This window comes from Phaseolus vulgaris, chromosome 4 (assembly GCF_000499845.2).
Source record: "Phaseolus vulgaris cultivar G19833 chromosome 4, P. vulgaris v2.0, whole genome shotgun sequence".
Taxonomy (NCBI): Eukaryota; Viridiplantae; Streptophyta; class Magnoliopsida; order Fabales; family Fabaceae; genus Phaseolus; species Phaseolus vulgaris.
Window position 1 is genome coordinate 45,320,776 of NC_023756.2, and position 18,346 is coordinate 45,339,121.

At 27.2% G+C, this 18,346-nt stretch overlaps 1 protein-coding gene across 1 annotated transcript; it reads left to right on the top strand.

Moving 5' to 3' along the window:
* The first annotated feature begins 1,321 nt into the window (after nt 1-1,321).
* LOC137837948 (histone H1-like) lies at nt 1,322-6,825 on the top strand. The gene is made up of 4 exons (XM_068647132.1): nt 1,322-1,745; nt 1,827-2,696; nt 5,931-5,999; nt 6,090-6,825. The coding sequence occupies exons 1-4, from the start codon at nt 1,617-1,619 to the stop codon at nt 6,510-6,512; spliced, it is 1,491 nt and encodes a 496-aa protein (XP_068503233.1). The 5' UTR covers nt 1,322-1,616; the 3' UTR covers nt 6,513-6,825.
* The last annotated feature ends 11,521 nt before the right edge of the window (nt 6,826-18,346 follow it).

The window sequence follows — 18,346 nt, forward strand, 5'->3', positions numbered from 1 at the left end:
TAATTAATTGTTAATTAAGAAATAAAATATTTCCAGTTTTCAGGTTATTTTCTATAATTGATGAGTTTTGTAGAGTGGACTTGATTTGCTAAAATGAAATTATATATAAACAATAAGAACGAATTAATCTATTTCAATAGGAGTGAAATAAGTTTTGTTTACTAATTCTACTACTAAATTTATGCAACAATAACTACTTAAAATAATGTAAATCATAATTATTTAATGTAAAGTGTTTAAAATCATTATCACATATTAATATTTTTTCAAATATTCAATAATTCTATTTAGGGTTGAATCAATAATAATTTAAATATATTTTCATTTCTTAATCTATAAAAACATCTTTTAAAAGTATTAGAATTTTGAACATTAATATTAAATATAAAAATTAATTTTAATAATATTATCTCATTAATGTAAGTCGATTTTTTTAATATGTCCAAGTCATCTAAAATTTCGATTTTTTAACAACTAAACTCTTAACATAAAAATGAATGGTCTATTTGTTAAATATGGTTAACCAATATCCAATTTTATATTTTTACAAAAAAAGTTGTTGGAAAAAAAACTCTACATTTGTACAATAAAATGACATACATGTTTGTTATTTGATATAAAATTATGACACCTCATTTATGATAGGTGAGTTTTTTTTTTATTTTTTTAGCACAATTTAAAAAACTAAAAATATATAATTTTTTTTGTATTGATGAGTGTGGAATAATATTAAATAAAAATAATAAAAAAAAAGAATAGTTATCTGTGAAGTGTTGCACTTGTGGTCCAGAGATGCGTATAGAAACAGTAATGACTTGACATCATCATTTAATAAAACTCCAATCCTCTCTCCCTCTTCTTTTTCAAAAGCGCGGGAAATTTTTATTTTCTCTCAATTTTGAATCATTTTTCAATTAATGGATTTCAAATTCACACCATTTTTCATTCTTCAAAAACACTCACATTTAATTAATCATCATTTATTTGTGCTCACAAAACAATACAATATTATAATTTTGTTTGGTATGTTTAAGATTTAAAGAAATTATTAAATTGTTAAAAGACATTTTCTAGAGTTTTGGTTATTTTTTAATGTCAATAAAATGTAAAAGAGGAATATATTAAAAAAAATGCATTTCTGAGATTTGGTATTGTGTTTAAGAATAAATTGTGTATTAATAAAAAAAAAAGAGTGGAAAAAGGAAAAATATAAAAGAAGTGTGTGAATGAAAAATAAAAAAAAAAGAATTTGGGGAAGAGTGCAGAATAGGGAAAAGCGAAGGGGCGCAATGCAAACCCCAAACGGCAAAGCGAAGGGAGTGAGAAGAGAGTGATAAAGTGGAGGTAAGGAAAAGGAAAGTGGTGGAATGAAGGGCGTGGATGAAGGGATGAAAACCCAGTGGTTAAATAGCGACGGTCATGATCAACTCATCACCATTCATTGTTCCAATTTCCACCACACAGAGAGCACATTTTACAAAACCACCTAACCCAGTTTCTCTCTCTAACTCAATTATATTAACACACTCTCTCTTTCTCTCCAGTGAAACCAATCCAATTCCCAATTTTCGAATCTACCCTTTCTCTCTCTCTTTCTCTTTCTCTCTCTATCGACCATGGAGCCATCCTCGATCTCCCCACCGCCAGCTCCGCCAGCAACCGCCGTCCCCTTCCCGGCCGACCCCAACGACCACCTACCGCCGCCCATTCCCGAGCCGCCGGCAAATCACCCGCCGTACGCCGAGGTAAGCGAAGCGATTTTTCTATAAAAAAACAAAGAATTCGTTTCTTTCGGTGTTTCGAAACCTAATTAAATTCTTGTGAAGATGATATACACGGCAATCGAGGCGCTGAAGGAGAAGGACGGTTCGAGCAAGAAGGCGATAGGGAAGTACATGGAGCAAGTTTACAGGGACCAGCTTCCGCCGAATCACTCCAACTTGTTGACTCAGCACTTGACTCGGATGAAGACCAGTGGAATGCTCGTCATGGTGAAGAAGTCCTACGCGCTTCCTAGATCTGCTGCTGCAGCTGCCGCTGCAGCTGCTGCGGAGGACGCTGTGCCTGGGCCCTCTGCTTCGGCTACTCCCAGGCCCAGAGGCCGCCCTCGCAAGGCCCAAACCCCTGTCCACAACCTCCCCCAGCCTCTCGCGCAGGTTCAGGACGATGTAATGCCATCGCTTCAGCAGAATGCTGAGCCTGTCTGGGCCGCGCTCGGGCTTGCTGACGAGCCTGTGCAAGCTGAGAGCAGCAAGAAGCGTCCGGGCCGACCGAAGAAATACGCAACTGGCACCCCTGGAACGGGGCGGCGAGGGCGTCCTGTTGGCTCTGGAAAAGGCCCGGGTCGCCCTCCCAAGCCCAAGCCCGTTGCTTCAGATACTTCTGCCTCTGCCGGGCCGAAGAGACGCCCGGGCCGCCCGCCTAAAGACCAGAGCCAAGCAACTCAAATTCCATTTGCTCCATCTACTCCAACTGCCGGTGCTGTTGTGCCGGGCTCGGAGCCCGTGGCAGAACCGGTTCCTGCTGGTGATGGAATTATACTCGGGCCTAGAGTTCGAGGTCGACCGAAGAAGTTTGCTGATGAGATTATTCCCTCTGGCAGAGGCAGGGGAAGGGGTCGAGGGCGTGGCCGTGGCCGTGGTGGTGGTTTGCAGCTCATACAATTCGGAGTTAGGTCCGTTGGCCGCCCGAGGAAGGTGATGCATTTTCTTACAATGTTGCTATATTTTGGTTAAGACATGGTTTGTGAGATGTTTAATGGTTATGTGTTTTGGTGCGTGAATGTGTTTTTTTGTTTGAGGGTGCATGTGGGAACTTTCAAAATTAAAATTTGGATGCTTTATTAATTCTGTACTAGATTTATTTCGTAAATAGTCTTTATTGCGTTTGTTGATTATTATTATTATTATCCTCTGTGGCTTTATTATTTTGTTTGGGGGATATTACTTTGGGATTGAATTATTATGATGCTTTGCAAATGTGTTAAAAGATATATTGGTTTTTGTAAATTCTAAATTTCTTTTTCCTTTGAATTATTGTTTTAGCTTTTTTTAGATCCTCTGTCTTTTGTTATATCAGTTTTTTTTTCATTACTGTAGTGCATGTGTTTAAAATATCGTGGCTTTATCTAACAATAATTTTTCCTCTAAAAAATGGTTTTATTTTGTTTGGTTTGGGGTGATGGTAATAGCTGAAATATTTTCTGGTGATTTCTGTTGAGAATGTGTTGTTTTTATGTTTAAACTGCGAGTTTAATTTATGGAGTATTTTGACTTGTGGAATTTATCACGAGTGAATTATGCACTTTTTAAACTGGGCTTTTGTTTGTAGTAATATTGTCTGCTGAATATGCGCGGGTTTCTGTTTAAATTGTGACTTTGTTTATAAGGACTTTTCTGATATGCAGAGTTTATGAAAATTGTCTGAGAAAATTATATGTGTATGAAATTTATTAAAAGGGATATTTAAAGCTCTTAGTGATTTGAAATTGTTTTTCCCTCAAGTATTTGTGTGATTTGTTTTACTTGTTTGTAGGCTAAATGTCTGATTTATGAACTTGTTGGAAGTATCGTTTTTTTTTTGGTGTGGATTGATGAAAATCTTTTGAGTTTGGAAACTCTGAAATCTGTACTAAATGGATAGTGAAAATAGTATTTATTATGTTGCCCTCTTTGACTTTAATAAATGCTGATTCCTCCCAATGTAGTTGAGGGGTATTTATCTGGAATCGAAAGTTGATGTTTTCAAAATAGTATAGTTTATAAGTAAAAATATGTCAGGCTATGTAAATTATAAATGTTTATTTTAGCTATTTTTAAAATCTCTTATTGGATCCTTAGTCTGTGTTAATATTGCTTAATGTATTACTATGAAGCATCTGTTATTAAAAGCAGAGCAAGCAAAACTCTGGCATGATATCGTGCCGGAGTTTTGTTTTCAAAGAAGTCTTATTTTAATTTTGAGGCATCTTTTGTGGTAATTTCTGTTGAAATAAAGTGATTTTTATTTTTTAACTGCGAGTTTAGGCTGTGGAAGTACTGTGATGTGATGTGTGGTATTCAACACGCGTAAATTATGCACTTTCTTAATGGGAGTTTTTGATGTCATCTATACTGAAAATCTGAGTTTGTGTTTTATCTGCGAGTATACTTGAACTAATTTTTTGTCTACGCATAATTGTAGATATTTTTTATTTTATTTTTTTACAAGGTTTATTTATTTATTTAAATATCTTTTAATGATTTTTAAGGAATTGAACTGTAAAAAAGGTATTCGGTTAAAAAAAAAAAATTTAGGATACGTAAACTACCACTTTTTTAATACTTTTTTAATCTGCTATTGGTGCCTCTTTGCCTGTTGTTATATTGCTTATTGCGTTATCATGGACATGGACTATTTGCGTTTAAAAAGAGTAGATGTGAGTGATGCAAGTATTTTTTTTTTATCTAAGAAAAAGCTTTTACTTTTTTTTTATATTTGCTTTGATGTGATAATAACTTAAAGGCTGATTTTTTCTTTTGTAGTAAATTCTGTTGAAAATGTGAGTTTTATGTTTTAAGATGCAAATTTAGTGGTTTTTTGTTAAAAGACTTCAAAAAATGATGATTCAAATTATTTCTGTTTCTTACAGATATGATTTTTGAGGTTTGCTTTTCTTTGTAAATCTTATTGGCAGTGAAATTTTGGTGTTCTTCTCGTGAGTGCATGGATGCCAGGAAATCTTTGATGTATAGATATGTTGAAATTTGAACTAGACTGATAGCAAATATAGTATTTATCCTGCAATCCTCTGTTTAATAAATATTTTCCTTTTTCATTTTTCCTTTTATATTTCGGGGATTTTTACATGGAAACCAATCATAATGCTTTGTAAAATATACTGGATTTATAAAGTACTATAAATATTTAACTATTGCAAACGTTTTACTTTCCCTTTTTAGCTCTTTTGGACCCTCTGTTGCAAGGCTTACTGCATCGCAGGGGACCATATGTGTTTCAGATATTGTGGCCGTATGTGTCAGTTTTTTTCCAAGAAAATGGGTTTATTTCATTTTTTGCTGGTATGTGTTTGGTTTGAGGTTTTGGTAAGTTAATAACTGAAAGTATTTTAGTAATTTTCTGTTGAAAATGTGGGTTTTATCTTTAAACTGCAAGAGTCTAATTTCTAGACCTATTTCTACATGTGGAATTTAACTTGAGTGCATACACTTTGGAAATAGTAATATTTGTTGTAATGTCTGCTGAAAAGCAGAGAGATAATTTTTGAAATGACAGATAGATTATTATTGCATGTCATAATTTAGTGAGTATCTGAAAAAGGATATTTGTAGATTGTATAAATTTCTACATACAAATTCTATATTAATTTTTTTTATTCATGCAACAAATATTTTCAATCGATCGCATAATGCGTGTAGGATTAATTTGAAGTGTAAATATTGAGTGAATTATGCCTTATAAAATACAAAGTTCAAGAATTTTATGGATTGAATCTGTTTTTTTATTGCATATTTATGATTGTTTTTGTTCTCAACTGTGCATATACTTAATGCGCTTGCTACTGTGTTTAGATTTTAAATGTTTGAGTTACTTCATTATTTCTAGATGTCCTGCCTTTTCTGTCTTGCTATGTTTTATAGAAAAATACGTTTGTGTTCTGTCAGTTTCTGTTCGATTTATAGTTTTTTATGTTCATATAAGAATTATGTTACTACTTTTGTATGTCCAGTTAGCTTGTTTGAATTTATTGAGTATTAATAGATTTTCTACTTTTTTTAGCTTACATTTATTCTCGGTCTCTTTAAAAGTAACAATCATTCTAAATTTTGTCTTGTACGTAAAAACTGTCGTGAACAAGAACCAAAAAGTATATTTTATCCTGTTTTTTCCCTCCAAATTTATTTACTGTTTATTATTTTTTGGTGGGACAGGTGACAACTTTTGGTGGAGATCAACAAAATGCTGCTAATGAAGAGCTGAAGAGGAAGCTCGAACACTTTGTGAGTTGACACAGTCTTTGGTTTGCATCGTGAATTATTCATTATCTTTTTGAATTTGTTATATTTGATCCTATATTCATTAATTTGCAGCAATCAAAGGTGAAGGAATCCCTGGCAGTGATTAAGCCTCATTTTAACCATCAAAGTCCAGTCACTGCAATTGCAGCTATTCAAGATTTGGAAGAGCTGGGAACTATGGACCTCAATGCACCACTAAGGGATGAAACAATTTCTCTGCAACAGGAGGTCCCACCACCTCAGGCACCGGTGCAGCAGCATCAGGTGCAGCCACCACAGCAACAACCTCCACCACCACAGCAGCAGCCACCACAGCAACACCTGGCACCATCACCACTGCAAACACAGCCACAGCTATTTCAGCAACCATTTCCCTCATTTCAGCTGCAGCCGGGCTTCCATCATCAGCAGCCACAGCTGCAGTTCCAGCAGCCACCACAGCAGCACCAGCTATTCCAGGCACCCCCATCGCACCACCAACAGTTTCATCCTTAGGAACAAGAATGAGGGTAACAATTTGATTATGAAAGTAGGAAGTATATTTTATGGTGTTGAATTTGGTTATGAACAATCTGAACAAGTGTTTTAACAAGGCACAGGAACAGGAAGAAGAAGAACAGGCACAGGCACATGAGGGTAACAGATTTGTAAAGCGAGTAGGCAGTAGCAGAACTGAATTTTCTTGAGTGAATCTATTGGTCATTTAGTTTGTTGTTGTGCACTGGTCTAGATTCACCCCTCCAGTAATGTTTAGATTATTAGTGTACTCATCATCATTTTGTAATTCAACTATTATTTCTTTTCCTCACTCTCCATTTCTAACTCTTTTTTTTTTTCATTTTTAAAACCACTTCAACTAATAAATAAATTATCTTTGCATACAAACTTAAAGCATCAATGGTTTCAAAACTTTAATGAATTACTTGAAATGTTTTTTCCTAAATAAGTATTTATTTGACAACGTGATATTATTAACTTTCAAAATATGATTCAGAGCTTAGAGTTATTTTTTTAAAATCTAATAGATTAAATTCTTATATTATAGTTACTATTATTTATTTATTTATTTAGTATCAATATTAATATTTTTATTTTATTTCAACAAAAGTACTATTTAAACAGTTTATGTAAGTATTGATTTTTTTTACTGAAATAGTCTTGTAAATGACTTATATACAAATATGTAAAATATATGGCATTTTAAATGTTAATATCTGAAATATTTTTTTATGATCATATTAATACTAGATTTGATGCATAGTAGTACGTTAGACAAAAACAGAGGATGATGCAGAAAATGCTCTGCCACTGCAAAATTAACAGAGGTAAAGCTAATGATAGAATGCTACTAACATAATTTTGTAACTATCATAATTGAAAATCAAGTTTATAAGATTATCACTGAAATTTTGTATAATTTATTTTTACAGAGACGAAAGAGTGAGAGACAGTTGCAGAAGTGGGAGTTGCATTAGGTGCTCTGTTTTTGTCCAAACACAGTTAAAAGACTAGACACTGCAAAAACTCAATTGCTTCACCAACTTCTATATTTTCTTCTAGCACCTCCCCTTACAGTATAATTACGAAAACAATCTTTCAAAATTTTATATTTTCTGAAAAATGCTTTTCAAAAACTTTTAAATTAGTATTCCAAACACATCATAGAAAAATATTTTGAAATTAGATGTATAATTTAAACTGATTTTAAAATGAGATGTAAAATTTAAAATTTATGTTTAATTGTTTTAGATTGTTTATTGCGAGGCATCGTATACTACAATATTTCATTCGGAAGTAAGTTTTCAGAATAATTTAAAATATATTTCGAAATGTTTATTATGAGAGCATAAAATTTTAAAATCTTCCTGCATGTTGTTTTTATCTGGAAAGCTCTAAAAAAAGTTTGATCTTTGGCAACTCTGTTATAGTAAATAAATAAAAAACACTCTGTTTTAGTAAATAAAAAACTCTGTTTTTAGTAAATAAAATACTCTGTTTTAGTAAATAAAAGTGAATTTTAGCAGAAGGGCTCTTGTATATTATTGAAGTCTTGCACATAAAGTATTATTAAAGATTTTAAATTTTAAGTTTCTTATTTGAAAATATTTTAAATTATTTGAAAAATATTTTTGGTCACGAAAATTTTATTATAGAATATTTTAAAATAATTAATCTAGAATAGTTAAAAATTTATATTTTCTTTGGAACGTGTAATTGAGAAGTTTTTAATATATTTAAAAAATATTTTATGTAAAAATGTAAAAAATATTATAATATTATTTTTATAAAAATGATAAAATAAGTGAGTCCGATCAATAGATCCGTCCGTTAAAATGGAAATACGATAGACTACAAATCTTAACCCATTCCACCAAGACACAAACTGACTAATTAACCCTTTTTTTATTTTGTATTTTAATATATATTTAATCATATAAAATATTTTTAAATTTTGATTGGCATTTATAATTGAATAATTAAAATAATTATTATATTTATATCTTAAATTGCTTGTCTATAATTAATAATTAGAATTTAATTTGTAAATATTAATTATAATTCCGACATTTTTATCGTTGCATTATAAGAAAGAGGTAAAATAATATTTAGAATGACTCAAAAGTTATACCATTTACTCTTTATAAGTTCATTAACCATGGTGCACATGGTGGGATATGAGATTTTAATAAGATATTCAATTATAAACTTCAATTTTAATTAGAAAATAATAATTATACCATTAGGTCTATGTCATAAATAATATTCTTAGACTTATCATGATTCATTGTCAATGTTAAATTAAAATATAAAGTGTCACACCTAATTAAAATAATAAATTCTAATAATAATAATAATAAGATATATGAAGTTTTTTTAGTTTTGGAGTAAATTTTATTTTAATGATATATTATATACAAGACATTTTTATTGTTTCCAATGTTGAGTATATAAACTTTTTTTTTTAGATAATATCATTAAATTAATTATTATATCTAAAATATTGTTTGTTTAGGTATGGAGAGAAAAAAATTTATATAAACTATTTTTGCACTTGACTCTAGACAAAATGAGACTTTTGACTTTTGACTTTTGAAACCAAAAATTAATATAAAAATAATGTATAATTAAAATCAATTTGTGACATCCATCAAATTAAAAAGAAATTACATGAGACAAGAAAAATATTATTATATACAATCAAGTTTTTTTGTCAAAAAAGTATTATCTAAGTTTGACCTATGTGGTTTCACACAATGTAGATTTGGATAAAATAAACATGCTTATTTTATTAATTTTAGGTATAGAATGTCAATTCAAAACACTTATGATTGCAATTTTGAGCACATGTCAAGGTTTTTGGAGTCCTCAATGTAATAATTAATTGGAGAATAATTTTTTTTTGTCATTACCATAATTTTGGGACAATTAATGACACTGTCCATTATTTACCTTTCATTTATTTATTCGAAATTTTCATAATAGAAAGCATGGGAAATAATTGAAGAAAATATTTTCTCCTAATTAAGGTTGCATGCCCTCTCTATAATTAGTTATGTTGCAAAGAATTTTTCAAAAATTATTTAAAAATCAAGAATATAATTTTTTTTTTCATATGTACCAGACTGTTATTATTTTTTTCATAATTATAAAATTTGTTTTTGCTTTTACTTTTCTTATAAAAAAAAAATCTTCATTTCCATTCTCTTATTCTTTTTTACTAGACAATTTATATTTTCATCCATTTCTCATTCTTTTCTTCCATTTTCTTGTCTTCACTCTCTTGTTTTTTACCAAACAAATTGTTCCGTCCAATAATTTCATACTCGTTGAGATTAAGAATAATTTAAATAATCTTCATTTCTTAATCTTCTAAGGTGTAGGACAAAATCATGGTAATAATTTAAATACAAAAGCGGACAATACATTATTAAAAAATCATTAAATAAAAAATAAATTTAAAGATAAAAAATAATTAATTGCTATATTAACTAATTAGATACTATTTTATAGACTAAAAAAATTATTAATTTTTAAATTAATTTTTATTATTAATAAATAGTTTCTAAATTTATATTTAATTAACTACCAATGTTTTAACTGTTAACTAGTTACATTTTAAAGCTGGTACCTAAAATCTTGGTAACTAATTAAATATTAATTTAAAAATTATTTATCAATAATAAAAACTAATTTAAATATTAGTTTTTTTAATTTTTAAAATAATACCCAATTTAATTAATATGATTAATTATTTTTGTTTCAAAAATTAGTTTTTAATTAATAATTTTCTTGCTGTGATATATTATAATTAATCATATTAATACTATATCAACGAACTTAAATGATAATTATTTACAGTTTTTTTAGCAATTACAACAGTGTTAACATTCGTGTGGAACATGAGTTTTGGAGAATGTAAAAAATCATCAATGATTGTGCTGCGTTGACATGGGTTCTCATTTTGTTTAGAACGTAAAATTATCACAATTTCACATATATTATTTGTATTGAGGAATTCTAGTGTGATTGAATTCTTTATTAGGTAAAAGTGAATAAAGTTTTAATATATAAATTTATTGGTTACAACTGATATCATGTAATAGTTTTTATCAATACATCGACTAAAGCTAGTTAAGATCCATGTCTGTTGGGTTGACCGATAGTTCAAATCTAATTACACTCAACGAAGGTTAACCAAGTTAATCCGTGATCAGAAGTTAGGTAATGAGTCTAATTCGTTAACCTGTTCCAATAAGAAAAGTCCACCAAAAGTAATATAAATAAGGCATATTCTAAAAATAAGGTACATCATCATATACGGTGCTCTAAGAATGAATTGAGTACCAAACGTTTTTGCTACTTGAGGTCAGAGTGCCTTCTGCAGATACCGTTCGAGTTTGCATTACGAGAAGACAAAAAACAGAGCGTAAGAAGGAGGAGCGAAAAATTTATAAGAAAAAAAGTTGTTGAAGGACCGTACTAGAAAAGATCCTCTCAATAGTTCTTTAGGCCCAAACTCTCACAGAGAACAATAAAAAACATAAATTCATTAAAATTTTGGATTTAATTTATATAACTGTATACCCATTAATTTGTGTATGTACAAAAGTCTTAATTACTATCGTTCTTAACCTAAGAGAATATTCCAGAGTCTTGAAGGCAATGCATGCACGATTCTTTTCTTCAATTTATTTATGAGATACATATTGGATTTTTGTTTAGCATCACAAGTATTTTTAAAATAAACATATATACGATACACATGGTTAACTAAAAAAAACAGAGATATATAAAAATATATGTTATGAAAAACATTGAGTTTGAATTATTTAATTAAAAATAAAGAAATAAAGAAATAATAAATTGAGTTTTTTTTAGAGTAATTTGACTTTGAGAACAAATGAATTAAGTTATAGACATAACCTAGCACTAGTTTGTAGTACTATAATTTAATTATTATCTTATTTTCTTTATTAAAATCAAATCACTAAATTTTCTCTAATTTCTTGTCTGTTTTTTCATATGGAACCAGCCCATCCTAGTTAAGTTACCACATATGATTATTATCATTATCAAATTTTTATTTTATTATTTTATTATTTTAAAAAATTGAATATTGTGAAACCAAATTTAAAACTACTCAAGTCAAAATTATTTTAATATTTTTTTTAATATCTAATAGCACAGAAAATCATGAAATAAAAACTAATTTTAAAGATAAAAAATAATTAGTTGCTACAGTGACTAAATTAAAGAAGATTTTAGAGGCTAAACAAAATTTTAGTTTCTAAATTAGTTTATATTACTGTTAAATGGTTTTTAAATTGATATCTAATTAACAACAAATGTTTTTGCTACCAAATTTAGAATCAAAATTAGTGGTAGTTTTAAAACTTTGGTAGTTAATTAAATATCAATTTAGAAATTATTTAACAATAATATAAACTAATTTAAAATGATTTCTAATTTAGTCACTATAATATTTAAAATGATTTTTAATTTAGTTACTATAATAACTAATTATTTTTTATATATAAAATTAATTTTTATTTCATAATTTTACGTTTAAAAAAATAATTTTTTTTCTCTAATTTAACAACTTACTTTTTCATATACAAGATGTCTAAATTAACCAATTGCTAGTTACAAGTTACAACATTATTATTATTATTAAGATATAGTTTATATATTTTTTTGGATGAAAGTGGTACGTAGCAATGTAGTGTAAAGTATAAGAATATTAAATTAAAGATGACGAAATTGGCTCAATTATTTAATTGTTTAGTTGGTTCATTCCCAGCCCAATCAATGCCTCTGCCGACAAAAAACAAATTCACACCCAACAACTATTACAAAAATTTATTTTTTTAATGCTTCATGGAAAAACAAGGAAAAAATATATGCTTAAAAATATTTATTTATATTTTTTTATCATATTTTAATATATTTATTTATTTATCAATCGAATGAGAAGATGTTCTGAAAATTTAATACATAAGAAGGCAGTGAGAAAGAGCTTTATGGCATTAATGAATTAGGTTTGTGAAAGTAAGAAAAAAAAATTAAAGAGAAGGAGAAAAGTGTAGGTACAGTTGCCCTACACCATAAAAATTATAAAACGCATTTATTATTTTTGTTCTTCACTTTTTGTATTTATTGTTATCATACCACGTATTCCTTTTATGATCTATATCACTATTATTTTCCATCACTTTTTTTTCTTATGGTAATAACTTTTTTAATTTTCTATACAATAATATAGGATTACTTTTCAGAGTTTTAAGGTGATTTTCTTTATTGTTATAACATCCAAAAATTATTATATATCTACTATATTATCACTACACAAAAATCATGAAATAGAAACCAATTTTAGAGACAAAAAATAATTAGTTTCTATAGTGACTAAATTAGAGACAATTTTTAGAGACTAAAAAATTTTTTGGTTTCTAAATTAGTTTATATTATTGTTAAATAATTTCTAAATTGGTATCTAATTAGCTACCAAGGTTTTAACTACCAAATATTTAGATTCTAAATTTGGTAGTAAAAATTTTGGTAGCTAATTAGATACTAATTTAGAAACCGTTTAACAATAATAGAAACTAATTTAGAAACAATTTTTTTATTTCTAAAATAGTATCTAATTTAATGTGTTTTAAAATGCAACTTAACCATACATATACAAAATAAGTATGAATATAAATATTTCCAAAAGAAAATTTAATGTAATTTTCAAGATGCTCCTTTTGCACTTGTGTTTATTTATGTTTATGTATATGGTACGATCATAGTAAATCAGTACATAAACGACATATATAAGGATAAGATATTGAATATTTTTTTAACATGAGAAATGTATATAAAAGTAAATAATTTTATTAATAATTCATAAACAATTCAATTTCAATCAAACACCACAAAAATGATATAAATCACACACATGGATCTATGCATCAAAGGGTATTCAACAAATTAAACGCAAAGACTTAGATTTGCAAGTGAACCCAAGAATAATGAGTTATGGTAAGTTCATTATAACTATGAGTTTCTCACCACATGATATCTTAATTTATGTGTCTTGGACCATTAGTGAAACAAAGAGATCTTTCTTGCAGCATAAGTATTTTTACTTAATATGCAACTCAAACAATGGTTCACATATCATCTCAAAATTGTGACATCTTATTCATACATACATATCATTATTAAAAACTTATTCTACACACATATTCCATTTGATCAAAAGCCACAATTCAATGACTAATACTATCATTTATCACATTTAATAACATTTAACCATTGTTAAACAATATAATAATTTGATGAAAGATAAACCATTTTTAGCATTTAGAAACAAAAACATGTTTGTTAAAGTTTATAAAATACTTTCTCGATCAACCAACACTTTGTGTGCCTAAAAAATTAAGTACATGTTCAAATTCTCCCAATCACCATTATGCTCGCCCAATCAAAGGCATCAACACACCTAACAACTTTTAGTCGCCTAATGAATAAAGTCTTCACCCAACGACTACACTCCTGAAAGCTTTTTCATAAAAAAAAGACATCTCGTTATACATTTGTTATGGTTGACTAGTCCGTCAAAGATATAAGTTTTGTGTTGTTTGAAGAATAAAAATATATAATAACATCATAGTTTAAATTATAAATATTTATAAATTAAGTTATAATTATGTATTTTTATTATAAATATTTATTTTAACATATAAAACTAATCTTCTCAATTTATATAATTAGAGTACAAGATTTCAGTTATTTCATGATGAGAGGGTGTAAAATAAACAATGAGTATTTTAATTATTCTCTCTCTTCAAATTAATTTCTCTAAAAAAACAAAACATAAATTATAGGTAAGAAAAGTTAATTTGACAAGCTATTTGAATGGATTGAAATTATATACATTAAACCATAGGTTAGGTACCAAGCATATGCACATATGAAAAATGTTTGGAATAGATTTGGATTGAGATCATTTTATGTTTGGAATTAATATTGATTGAGAACACATTTTGAATTAATATTAACTATTGATGAATGGACTTAACTTTGAAAAAATCTTGGACAGTTATAGTGTAGTGAACTGTTTTGATTAATTCTTACGGTTATTAAATTTTATGAAATATAGTATTGATATTGAATTGTATTGTTGTTGAAAATTTTAAATACACTAAGCCAATTGGACTAAAATAACTTTAGTTTTTAATATGAATTAATAATTAGATGATTTAAAATAAATTAAATTAAGTTTTTCTCTTTAGTGAAAACTTTATATCAGTCTTTTGAATATTAGTCATAAATGTGTTGGTTTCTCAATATTGAAGCATATATATATATATATATATATATATATTTAAAAAGAGTTTTTAGTTTGCATTAAGTTTTTGTATATAATAATGAAATTTGACATTTTTTTAATAGTCATGAGTTATCTATAAAAATTATATATATTAGTATGAAATGCAATTTAGTAGTTAGTGAAATGTGAATGTTGCACTTAGAAAATATTTTCACTATTAGACTAAAGACGTGGGAAAAAAAATGAAATATCGTAATTTTTGTTTTGATTCTTTTAGTATTTTATTTTGTCTTCTTCTAATATTAATAACTTGTTATTTTAAGATTTTGTTTTTGTCATTTTCGTCCTTATAAAATGTTAAATAATTTTGAATATGAATTATTTCTGCCATTATTGTTAAATTGTTATTACTTTTTATTAATGACAAATAAGAGTTTGGATTCTCATTAAAATTTATGTTTGCATTTAGTGTTCGACAATATCTCATAGGTCTAAAATAAACATAAATATATAAACTAAGATATTTTGACTATTTTGTTTGGTACGCTGAACTATCATATAAACTATTTTAACTTCATTAGACTTTTTTTAATATTTTTTTATGTTTATTACGAAAAGAATAATTAAGATGAATTTTCTTTGCATCTTCCCATGCTCGTCGTAATGGAAATCAACAAAATAACTTTTTCATTTTTGTTTTTTTTAATTGTATTTAATGGTGCACACTAAAAGTCAACTATATATTATGAAAAAAATAATATTATTTAGAAATGTTCTAAGTATATTCGTATAACATGTAATTCTCAATTTGTAGAGTCAACCTCTTCGTTTACTTAGAATAAATTTAATTTCTTTGTGTGACTTGGTGCTGAAGATAAATAACGAATATAACTTTCAATTAATTTATTTTAATCATTTTGTCAAAGTTTTTTTAACCCTCTAAATGAAAAAAAAAAAGACATACACTAATTAATTCATATATGTGATTTTATATAATATATTATATGTAATTAAATCACACGTATAATTAATTGAATTTTGACTCAATTGGAGTGTTTTTCTAATAAGTTTTGAAAGCTATTTATTGGAGATCCTACATCAACTAGAGATGAGGACAATTCATTGTATATAAGTGGATGCAAACCTCAATTTCATGAGTCGGTTTTATGGGGTTAAATTAGGCTTAAAGTTCACTTCGTAATATGATATCAGAGCCTTTTCGATCCTATCCTAACGATCCTTTTAAAAATTATGGATGATTCATTGTGTTAACAAGAAAAAATAAAATAAGAGAACAAAAAATATGTCCACTATTTGACAAAGAAAACAATTAAAATATGCTTGTTTTTCATTTTTTTTTTCAAAAACATTTAGATCATATATATATATATTATTTTTTAATTACTTTCTAGATAACTAAACAAGAGAAAATAATTTTTATGTTTTCAACTAAGAAATTTATAAAATTGTCTCACTTTTCACTTAGTTTCCGTCTTTTTCCTTTGTTTTATTTTACTCTATAAACATAATACTTCGTATCTTGTGACAAAAAGAAGAAAATAGAATAATTTGGTAGAACCTCTTTAATAATTTTATTGAAAAAATTATTAAATAAAAATCAATTTTATAAAAAAATAGTTATTAATTGACTAAATTAGATATTATTTAAATATTATAAAATTAATAATATCTAAAATAATTTTTATTATTGATAAATAATTTTTAAATTGATATCTAATTAGGTAACAAAATTTCAACTACAAATTATTATTATTTTTTATTTTTTTATAAAGTCATGTTAGGGATCATTGTACACATTGACATCCCAATTAGGCTGACATCCCAAATAACAACAATCATTTGTCATCACATGAAAAAAAAATATTATTAAAAGAAAAAAAATTAGAGGATTAGACCAAAACCCCTTCTTTTGAACTTCTTCCATAACATTTATAAGTTCATAAAACTCAATAGCCAAAACAGTTTGAACATCAATAAACATAAAAAATAAAGACAACCAATAAACTTTTCCATACGCAATATATAATACAATATATAAACAAAAATTTATATTACATTAATTTTGAAGATAATCATGAAGAAGATGTATATAGTTGAATATTTCAAATTGTGGTGTGAACCCAATTCCTCATTTCTCTTCATTATTCAATGTTTGGATGAATGGTCACGAAATGTGTATTGAGGGCAAAAAATCATCAAATTCGTCACATTATATTTGGTTGTTTATGAGAGGAATCTTTACTTAAAATAGAAAAATTCCTCCAACTTGTTCTTTTTGCTGAAATTGAAATGGAAAAGAAAAAAAATGGTACTATTTCATCATATGATCCATCAAATCCATGCTAAAAAAAGCAACCTAAAATATTGGAGTATTTGTTTATATTTTACATTGCTTCAAACCCCAAAAGAATAGATTTTGCATGTTGCTTGGTTTGACTTTCCAAATACACTAATATTTTTTATTGGATTCCAAGAATGAGTGAGAGAAGAAAAAAATAACAATTTTCTTAAATAAAAAATTGTTTTCATGGAAAAATATCTTTCTAATATGTCCTTAGTTTTGTTCTGAAATTATTATTAATATTTTATTTTAAGAACAAATCAAATACATGTTTCATTACTACAAGTTTAAGCACTACAATAATGAAGTTGGTTTTATTTAAATCATTACAAAATCATTCATTAAAAAAACAAATTTTGAGATAAAAAATAATTAATCATTATATTAATTAAATTAAATATTATTTTAAAAATTAAAAAAAAATTGATATATAAAATAATTTCTATTATTAATAAAAAATTATAAATTAATTTATAAATCAATATCTAATTAGTTCTCGATTTTAGAACTGAATTTAGCTGGTAGGTAATCATATATCAATTTAAAAATTAGTTTATAAATTTTATTAATAATTATAGATATCAATAATTTTTATAATTTTAAAATAGTATATGATTTAATCAATTTGATTAATTATTTTTATCTCTAAAATTAGTTTTTATTTAATAAGAATATGTGTTTAATGGCCTATCAATTTTAGATAAAGTTTTCTTAAACCTAAAACTTGATTGTAAGACAACCCTTTTAATTTAAGGGACTAAATAAATCAAGCCATGAAACTATTATTATTTTGATAAAATAAATGTAGTTTAAGAGGATGAGAGGCTCCCACATGAACCCTCCAAACTAGGGCACCATAAAAGAAAGAAGAGACACACACAAACAAACACCTCTACATGTATTGATCAACTACTTTTCTCATCATCTCACTTTGATTTTTAGGTTAAAGGATGAATCATCCAAAGTAAGATTAAGTTGTGGTGAAGGGTTAAGAATTTGAGGTAAGAGGTGATGATTTGTAGTGATCCACAACAATAAAACCTTTGAAAAGGTGTGTGTTGTGTCTCTTTCATTTTGATATATAATCAAAGTATATGGGCTAGGGTTTAGAACAAGTCATTTTCCTTCATGAGTAAACCCTTGTTG